Genomic DNA, 10,063 nt, shown 5'->3' with positions numbered 1-10,063 from the left:
GCACAAAATGATGTAAAAATAAACTATTATATTATTTTAAAAATATATATGTATAGTGGGCTCTCCCTGGTGGTGCAACAGGTTAAAGCACAGCACTATGAAGCTCTCCAAAGCCACTGCAGCACGAGTTTGATCCCTGACTAGGTTGCTGACCCACATGACACAGCAGACCTCTCCTGACCCGCCCACTGCTCCCCTCAGCAGTGTATTTCTGTCCATCTGCCTGTTCTGCTCCCCGCTCTGTCTATGGTGACTCCTCTCACTCCCTACACCTCTGGCCTGTACCCCATCTGTAAGCATAAACAAATAACTCTTTTAAAAGATATATGTATAGCAATATTTTGTTGAACCCAATGTTTCCCAAATAATTTCTCCACACAAAACTATTATTTCAAAAGTCGTACTGAGACATTTTATATGTGCCTTAAAGTACTCAGCAACCTCAACTTTGGGGCTCGCACACTGGGCGCTCCTGGCCAGCTGGGGCCTTTCATTCGGGCACCACCTCCCAGCTAGAAAGTCCTCCCAAGGGCATGGACCTGCCCCTGGCACCTGCCCCCAGCGCGGGCTCAGGCCCCGGGGCACAGGGGTTGAGCCGGTGATGGCTGAACCCGGAACAACTCCCGGGGCCGGGCCTTGCAGCCCACCTGATGCTTGCGTTCCGCCTCCTCCTTGGCCTTCTTGGCACTCATCTCCTTCCGCAGTTTCTCCTCCTCCGCCAGTCGCATTTTCTCAGCTTCCAGGCGCCGCAGGTACTGGGGGTGGAGGTGGTGGGCGCTGAACCATGTGGAGCAGCCGTGGCACCTGCTACCAGCTCTGCCCACCCAACCCTGACTGAACTCTGGGATTGGGAGTGACTTTGCCAACACTCTGGCAGACAGGGCAGCCGGCATCTGAGAGAGTCTTGCCGACACAGAGCAGAGCCAGGGCACTGTTGATCAAACCAGTTTGCCTCAGCCTCCCTCAGAATCATGAGTGAGTGGGCCCTGCCTTTGGCTGAGGGGATGGAGATGAGGGGTGTGGCCTCAGTTCTGCGTATTCCTCAGAGAGGGCATAGGTTACCCCCATAGGCCTCAGCCAACAAGCGGGGGTGATTTTCAGCCTGAGGTGGAGCAGCCCCCTCGGAGGAATCACCCCTCGGGGGGCTCAAGCCCCACCCACACTGCCAGGTGCATCCTATCTTATTTATTGTGTTAAATTGTTAATTCTGGGCGATATTTGCTTTGTACCCTAAGGTGCCACTCCTGTAGTTCTCCCACCACCTCAGCACCCCTAATCCACCCCTTGGGTGTGGTGGGTTCAGGATCCCTTACCTCAGCCCTGAGGCGCTGGTGCAGCCTGCGGGCGATCATGCCCCGGGCGTAGGCCTGCACAGTGAGCACGGCCCAGAGGCGGTGGCGGAAGGCCTTGCGCACCAAGTAGGCCCGGCAGCGGGCCTGGAACTCGATGATGCGCCTGCGGGCGAGGCCGTACCGCTGGTGCAACTTGCGGGAGCGCTGCAGCGCCTGCAGCCTCAGGAAGCCCATCCGCATCTGCAAGCACAGCCACCTGCTGAGGCAACGCTGTCCCAACTGGGCCCTGCCACGAAGCGCCACTCACCGGCTCCACTCTCAGACCCACAACCCCGGGCCCCACTCTGTCTCCTGCCTCCTCTCTGGTGAAACTTCCTCAGGCTGTGGGCCTGACTCCCCCTGAGCTATGCGCCCTCAAGGACCCCCATCCTGTTCTCCTGTTCACCTCCCCTGCCACAAAGCAGGGCTGTGGCCCAGTTGCTCCACACAGGTCCACGCGGCCCATCCATGCTCAGCCCTCTCTGAGGTCTCAAATAACCCAGGTGCTCACAGCCCACCAAGACATTCCAGAAGAAAGGCCAAAAACACAGAACCTGACGGGCTTTGGGCCGGAAGAATGGTAGGGGCTGGTAAGAGGCGACCAGGCCAGGCCTCAGGCAAGAGCTGCTGCTGTGGTAACAGGGCTGGGGTCAAAGATTTCATGGGGCCAGAGCAGCTCCCTCAGAAGGCTCACCAGCTCGTAGTTCCTCCTGCAGTTGTGGCCCCGCCAGTGCCTCTGGATCAGCGTGGCGGCATTCTTCAGCTTCAGGAAGTTGGACCTGAAACAGCAGCGTGATATGGGCAGACCTCAGAGAAACAGCATCCAGAGGCAGGCAGGGTACAGGCGGAGCCTGGAACAGGAGAGCAGGCTGGTCCCAGCTCTGCCTCTTGGACTACATGACCTCTGGCCAAGGCACGTGGCCTCTCTGTGCCTGGTCTTTCTCACCTCTAAAGTGGGGAGAACGTACCTGCCCTGCCTCACAGCCTGTCTCCTGGCCCATGAAGGTAGCCATTCACAAGGGGTTTATTGAGTGAATACATGTGTAAATAACAATTGATGAAGGAAGACAGAGTAAAAGCTTTGAGCACTGTGAACATTACTTATTACTGACTAACTTCTCCACGTACAGGGGAGGAATCTGAGACTCTGTGAGGTACCACGTCTTCTGACAGAGTCCAAGCAAGCAGGGGTGGGAAAGAGAAGGTTGCATACCTGTCTTTGAATCCCCGGATGACCTTCTGGAGGAGGATGACTCTGTCGGTGATGGCCTTGTCCCGCTCCACCTCCAGCAGCATGTCATGGTGGTCCTGGAGTGGAGACCTCCTGAGCTCCCAAGGGCTCTCCCAAGGGCCCTCTCCTTTACTGGCTTCCCAGCCTGCTCGGGCCCATGGGCAGCCGCACCCAGCCGTGAGTACAGAGAAGGGGATGGTGACTATTCCTGAGGGCCCAGGAGGAACTGGAGGAACCTAATTTGGCTGGATGGGGCCCCAGATCCCATGTGCACACACCCTGGCTTCACCTCTATGGCCATCTCCACTCACGCCCCGACCTCCTCAGTGTGTCTGTGATAGCAGTCCCTCACCCGGGCCAGGCTGCCATCGTCATTTCTCTCCAGATCTTGGCAAAAATCTCCTACCCCGTCACTGTCCCTCTAGCCTCCCTCAAGAGGTGAGATGGCGTCCTCTCACAGATACCCCGTGGTTCCTGGGATCAAGCCTGGCCTCCTCATTCTGGCACTCAAATCCTCCATGATCAGATCCTGCTGATCTCACTGGGCCTCTCTTTTCTTCATCCCCAAGTTGGGCAAAACTTCAGTTCACATGAACTGAATATCCACGTGCCAGCACTGTGGTAGGCAGTGGTGGTGGGACATGGACCCTGCCCTCACCGGGGAGCCACATCCCTCAGTGGCTGCGTCATGTGGGGACAGGGGACAGAGGAGCGGCCTCAGCTGGGGTTTTCTGAATGAATGAGGAGCCGCAGCCCGTGTCTGGAGAGCCCAGTGAGGTGAGGTAAAGATGGGGGCACTGGCCATTCTCAGCGCTCCCTGACTTCAGACCCACTCAGGCTGCAGCCAAGTGCCATACTTCAGCACCGTGACCTCCAGCAACTCACTCCCCCTCTCTGAGCCTCTGGAATGGACACATCAATCCCAGCTCGTGAGGAGGATGAAAGGAGACCACAAGTGGAAAGCCCTGGCAAGGGCCATCATACTGCAAGCTTTCCAGGTACAGCTGTCACTGAGGTGACAGCGACACCACTGCAAACAGGAAATGAAGGCTCAGGGAGATGAAGGGGCTGGCCAAGGTGCCGCAGCCAGAGAGCAATTAGACTAGGCCCTGGACTCCCACCAGCTCGGGTCTGGCTCCCCCCACCCCCACAGTGTGCTCCTAACACTGTCCTGGCCAGGGCAAGCCCTGCCCCCATGCAGAGGGAGCAGCCCTGCCCGGTCACCCAGGATAGCCAGAAACCTAGCAGGGCAGAACTGGAAATGGGGAAGCTGGTATGCAGGAGCAGCACCACCCGCTGCAGCTGCCTCGCCAATCCTCTCCCAGCCGTCGGGCCCCAAGGCCAGGGTCCCCGTGACCCAGCTTCCTGCTCCCAGCCCGGCCTCCTGCCCCCAACTGCCTGGCTCCTGAGGTCCTGTCAGGCTGTAGCTGGAGTCCGAGAGGTAGGAACTGGCCCCAGGACACCAATAGAGCGAAGGGGGTGGCACAGGGCCAACCCCAACCTGGGGTGAACCTGGCAGGAAATCCCAGGAAGGGACCAAAAATGGACTCCAGAGCCCCACCCCACACTGCCAGGTGCATCCTATCTTACTTATTTATTTTCTTATACTGTTGTTAACTTTTGGACAATATTTGATTTCTCCCTTCAGGTGCAGTCTCCGTAGTTCTCCCACCACCACGGCACCCGTGATCCATCCTGTGTGCTCTTCCCTCCCCTGTTTTTGTTAAAGGGAAGGATGTCCTAAAGGAACTCTGCAGAGTCCTATGGACTCCACCCGCTACTCCAGTGACTGGAAACTACAACTCCCAGCAGTACCAGGGAGAGAACTGCGAGGACCCAAGGGCGGAGCTAGCAGGAATTCTGGGATTTTGGGGGGATAAATAGGGCGCGATTGCATCTCACGCTCTCTCGCTCAGGAAGCAGCTCTGGACGGCATGACTTGGTGTGTTCAGTCAGCCTAGCTGTAAGGTATTCCAGTTACTTTGTATCCCGCTCTCTTTCCCTGGGTTTCCTATTCCTTGCCCCTTGTAAATAAACCCGTTATTGACCCTTTTGTGTGTCCCTGCAGTATAAGCTAGTTGTGAGCGTGCGGGTGAGAGCGTGCGGGTGAGGCCCCACAGACAGGCGGCCCGGTCCACTCTGGGCTACCCTGTAACAGTTTGACCCCTCTCCCTTCCCTTGCTTGCAGTCACATCCTATTTTAAAGGTGGGAAAATGACACTCAGAAAGGTGCAGTGACCTGCCCCAAGCCCCAGCACAGACAACCCCAGGGTCAGGGTGTGAATCCAGCCCCCCTGGTAAACCCGCTTCTGGCCTCAGTGCTCTGGCCCTACACCCGATCACGGTGGTCTCAGCACCAACGTCCCCTCAGCCACAAGGAACACACAGCTGCAGGACAAGAAGACCTCAGAGACACCCTCTGCCCCTCTGATGATGGGACCTCTCCACAGCGGCCCTGGGACAACAGCCCCACGTGCCGGGGATTCACGGCCGAGCTCACCTTCAGGAAGATCTTGGTTTTGCCAATCTGCCAGTCATCATGGACACCCAGCACCGCCTCAGCCATGCGCTGGCATGTCCCCCGGAGGTCATCCTGGGGGAGGCATGAGAACAGGTGTCCTCTCCAGTGGGAAGGCCCTGAGGCTGGGAGGCCGCCTCTTGCACCAGCTCTGCTGTGGCTGGCCGCAGGACCCTGGCCGGGCCTTGCTTTTTCTGACCACACTTTTCCCCTTAGCTCAGCAGATGATTGCAACACCTGCAATCATCCAGGACCCACTTGGCAGCTTGGTCTCAACCATACGGCACATGCGTGACATAAGGTGACAGGAGCCTTGGCGGCACCCCACAGCAGCGCCCCAATAGCAGAGGTGGCTGAGCCCATGTCGTGCCCAGTTTACTGACTCACTAGGGCCCTTGCCAAGCCCAGAGCTGGGACCCTCCCTCCTGCCGTCGACACCCCCCCAGCCCTGCACCTGTTTGTAGGCCGGCTTCACGCCAGGCAGCAGCACACGGTACCGCTCCACGAACTCCACAAAGCTGTAGCGGATGGGGTAGCCGGCTCGGCGGATTCGGATGGTCTCCATCATCCCCGAGTACCGCAGCTGGCGCACACACAGGTGCCGGTCGAATAGCTGCCGGGCACAGAGCGAAGGTCATCAGCCCCTGAGCTCCTGCAGGCCAGCTCTGCTCTGCACTGCCCAAAGGTCCAGAGAGGTCAAGGCCACGTAGCAAATGAGAAGCAACAGGGGGCCTGGTCCCAGATCTGCAGCTCACACCCACCCAGCGGTACCACACGAGATCCTCCTGCAGGGTGAGCTGTGTGCGCTGGGGGCACCGATGGCTTAATTACCTTTGGGATAGCTCAAGGGGGCTTCATGCGCTAATGCCAACAGGACAGAAGGCCCTGGAGGGGCAGAATGAGCACATGCAGCGCTGTGCACGGCTGAAGCGTATGCCTGCTGGGGGGACCCAGGGAGACCAAGAAGGCGAATCTGGGCCAAGGTGGCTGTGGTCACGCAGGTGGTGAGCGCCTTGCATAACCCCGGACACCCTTCCCCGCAGCCTGGTAAGATCTGCAGTTATTCGGAAACCTTCTGGCCGGTGGCAGTCAAGTGCCTTAGGAGGCACAGTTCCCTAGTGACACTGTCACTGCGGGATGGCAGCAGCAGTGCAGGGCCTGGCCGGCTGGCCTCTGGATCAGGAGGGACGGGGAGGCCTCAGAGACAGGTTCGGGGGGACAGGAGGGTGGAAGGGCATCTCCGAGCAGAGCAATGGCATCCACCTGTCTTGGCAGGGCCCTGATCATGTCGCCCAGACCTGCCTTAAAGGGGGAGCTTGCTGGAGCATTCTGTGACTGACACCCTCAGTGTCAAACTAGGGCCTGAGCCCCGGGGACTCTGAGACTACTTTGGGGATGTTTTCCAGGCAGAGGCCAGGGTCAGGGCCAGGGTTTGCAGGCTGCTCCCGGCTTCCGCCACCTGTTTCCTCTCCCATCCGGGCACTTTCCCTAACACAGCACTGGCCTCCCGGCTTCCTTCCCTCCCTGACCAAAGACTCTAGCCTTCCTCTGTCTTCCTCTGGCCTCTGGGAAGAGCCCGGTGGTAAACAACACTGTGGAAGGAAAGGGTTCCCAGTGAGGCTCTGTCCTGTCTGCAGCCTCAAGCCCTGTAACCTCCTAAATCTTCTCTCTCCAGTCATAAATGTGGGGCCGCACTGTCCCCTCCTCTTGGGCTCTGGGGAAGGTTGGATATGGCTGTGGAAGGACAAGCTAGCCAGTGTCTGGCACACAGAAAGGGTCCAGGAAATTCAATTCTGAAGAGTCAAAAATAAGAAGGTTCCCAGTCAGTCAGAGGCATCCAGGAAGGCTTCACAGAGGAGGTGGCATCTGAACTGGCCCAGAGAAGAAGGGGTTTTCAAAGGTACGCCCTCAGCCAGAAGCAGGGCTTCCATTTACTGAGCACTACTTAGGTGCCAGGCTGTCTGTGTTTGCTTTCGTGCACAGAATACTGCTAGCAGTCCCATTTCCATCTGTGAGGAAACTGGGGCACAAGACATTGATTTTTTTTTTTAACAGTTACCCAGCTTGTCATGATAACATTAGGATTTGAGCCTAATGCACGTGACCACTACAGAGTCCAGGACACCTGCTGCCTCCAGGCACCCTGGAGACCCCACTCTACAAGCCCCCCCACCCCACCCCAGGGCTAGAATCACCCTATCCACCCCCCACCTTGACTGTCCTTGGCCAGGCCCCTCCATCTCACCCCCCAGGCTGACCCTGGCTGGCCTCTGGCCAGCACCGCTCACCATGGGCTTCTTGAACTCATTGGGCTTGATGCAGCGCACGAAGAAGGGCTGGCAGGCACCGAGCGTGCGCATCAACAGCTCCAGCGACCGCTTGAACTGGCTGCTGAGTGTGGGCGAGCGCTTCCTGGTCTCCGCGCCCTGGGGGTGAGGGGACGGACCACAGCCATGGGAGGAGCTGACCTCTCCCTCCGGTCCTCAGGAAGAGGGAGGGGGAGGCTACCAGGTCAGGGTCTAGGGAGACCCACCCAGGGAAGCCGGCTGGTCAGGCCCCCTTGAGAAGCTTCTGGGTACCCCTTGGGCCAGGCTCCTGGGCCAGGAGGAACCCTACAGAGGAAGTGGAGAGCCCTGGAGTGCTGGGTGACTCAGGGCAAGGTGCCAACCCTCTCTGCGACTCTATCCTTGCCTCCCAGCAGATGGGAGGTTCCAACAGGGTCCTCCTGGTCCCCGCTTGGCCACCACAGTGGGGATGTTACAGACCGAGGTTTGACCGAACCCAAATCAAACCCAGCCCCATCACCTCCTAGCTGTGTGACCCTGGCCAGGTGACCAACAGCGCTGTGCGCCAGGTTCCGGGTGGGAATAGTGCCCTCTAGCTACCTGGCATGGGTGAGCACAGAGCAGACCTTGGTGAGCAGCAGTCTGGAGGAAGGAGGGAGGAAGAGAGGACGGCCCCCTCAAGGGGGGTCTGTGCCCTCCCCACTCCCTGTGGGACTAGTCTTTAGAGTCAGCAGTGAGCTGGGCGGGCATCTGGATAAGCCTCCTAAGATAGCCCACAGTGGCCTCTGGTACTGAGGCCCGAAGGGCTCCCTGCCCCGCCAGCCACGACCTGGGCAGCAGCCCTGGGACTCCCTGCACCCCTACCCGGTCAGATCCCCCACCTAGGAATTCTGCAAAGTGAGGTCAGGGCCTTGGGGGAGGACCTAAGCAGCAAGCAAAGCAAAAGGACGCTGAAGGCTTCCGACCACGACGCGGACACTAGACAGAGAAACCAGATCCAGTTCCAAGGCATTTTTATGTTATTGCTTTTCTAGAGATTTCATCTGGGTAAAAATTTCTTACTACTGAATTGTGTTATTAGCATGGGAGTTTCCTTCACCAATACTAAATTAGGCACTACGTCACCAAATTGAAATAAAACTTGCCAAGAAACAGTAAATGCTTGCTCTTCTAAAATGTGTAGTGTCTTCCACTGGAAGTTTTGGCTTGGAATATATTCTAAGATTTGCCACGGGGAAGCTGGGGAGTATTTATTTACACTGGGGTCAGGGGAATATCAGCTGTCCTCACAGCTGTCCCTGAACTTGATCCAGCAGCAGCACGTGGGTGACCCCCACTTTAAGAGGGAGCTGTCCAGGTTGGGCTGTAGCATACACACAGCACACAACCAACACACAACACATTCAAACATGCACACGAAGCACACACAGACACCATGTACACATACACACTTAGATACAGCATCCAGACACACACAGAGCACACACGCATACAGAACACACTCCCCACACACAGAACACGACTCATCCAAATTACATACACAACACAATAGCACATGTATCACGCACACAATAGACACGCTTCTTAGTTTTGGTCACCACGCTGGAACTTTCTGCTGGGCCTTGAGCCCCACAAGGACAGGTGGGGCTGCCTGTTCACTGTTAGACCCAGAGCCCGGCTAGAGTAACAATCACGAACACGCTGCAGAACTGGAGTGTTGTTGGACTGGCTCTTAGCTTCCCAGGATGCACAAAATGACCCTCTGTCCAATTGCTCTGGCCTCAATTCCGTCCACATCCAGTATGCCAGCCAGTCCTACTGGCTCTGCCTCCAGAACAGATTCAGAGCCTGACGGCCTCCCCTGGTGCTGGCCTGGTCCCAGCTGTCAGCCTGGCTCTCTTGGGGTCTTGGCGATAATTTTCAAACTGGACACACTGCATCTGTCCCCTCCCCACTCCACGGTCTACACAGCCTAAGTGGCTGTTCTAAGTCAACCCAGTCGTGTCTTTCCCCATGCCCCCACATCCTCTGTGGCTCCCAGTTCACTCAGCACGAGCATCAAGGTCCTTAAAAGGACCGACAATGTCACTGGCTCTGCCCCTCTCAGGTCTCATCTCTTCCCCACCTTTCGCTCACTCCCTTCCAGCCACTCCAGCCTCCTGTTCTCCCTGAGATACCTCCCATCGGCTTCGAAAATACTTCGGGGCTTTTGCACTGCGCACCCCTCTTTCCACAAGGCCTTTTCTCCAGAACGCATACAGCTGGCTTCTTCACCTACTTGCCAAACTCCCCTAAGACCTTTCCTGACCCTCTATTCAGCCACCACTGCCATTCACCCTCCTTCATTTCTCTCCACTTCATAAATCACCATTGGACATGACCTAAGTTCTAGAATTGCCTGTGTCCCCCTCCTTGAGGAGAGTTCTGTGAGCACAGAGGGGGTTCTCTGCCTGTTCACTACTGTGTCCTTAGGGCCTGGGTCAATGTCTGCCTAGGGTGGGCACGCAATCGATCCTTGAGACTGAATGAATGAGACTAGGCCTGATGCCTCAGAGAAACTCCACAGGAGCGGAGGGAGAGGGGAGACATGGGTGCGAGTCCTGACGCTGGCCCTGGTTCTCAAACTACTCTGGGCAAGCCTTGCCCCGTTTTCTAGGACTCAGTTCCTTCTTGTAGAAACTGAGACACCTACAATACA

General features: G+C 57.2%; 1 protein-coding gene across 3 annotated transcripts in view; it reads right to left on the bottom strand.

Moving 5' to 3' along the window:
• The window catches only part of MYO7A (myosin VIIA), a 59,290-nt gene that overhangs the window by 29,539 nt on the left and 19,688 nt on the right, over window positions 1-10,063 (bottom strand). For all 3 annotated transcript variants that reach the window (XM_012725706.1, XM_012725708.1, XM_012725709.1), the window contains exons 14-20: window positions 7,369-7,506; window positions 5,535-5,693; window positions 5,063-5,155; window positions 2,545-2,639; window positions 2,026-2,110; window positions 1,314-1,532; window positions 648-755 (exon numbers count right to left, since the gene is read on the bottom strand). In XM_012725706.1, the coding sequence (XP_012581160.1) occupies window positions 648-755; window positions 1,314-1,532; window positions 2,026-2,110; window positions 2,545-2,639; window positions 5,063-5,155; window positions 5,535-5,693; window positions 7,369-7,506 (897 nt within the window). The remainder of the gene's footprint in view (window positions 1-647; window positions 756-1,313; window positions 1,533-2,025; window positions 2,111-2,544; window positions 2,640-5,062; window positions 5,156-5,534; window positions 5,694-7,368; window positions 7,507-10,063) is intronic.

The sequence above is a fragment of the Condylura cristata genome, unplaced genomic scaffold, assembly GCF_000260355.1.
Source record: "Condylura cristata isolate star-nosed mole 26May11 unplaced genomic scaffold, ConCri1.0 scaffold00015, whole genome shotgun sequence".
NCBI lineage: Eukaryota > Metazoa > Chordata > Mammalia > Eulipotyphla > Talpidae > Condylura > Condylura cristata.
Note: the sequence above shows the minus strand (reverse complement) of the source record. Positions and strands in the feature narration are given on the sequence as shown.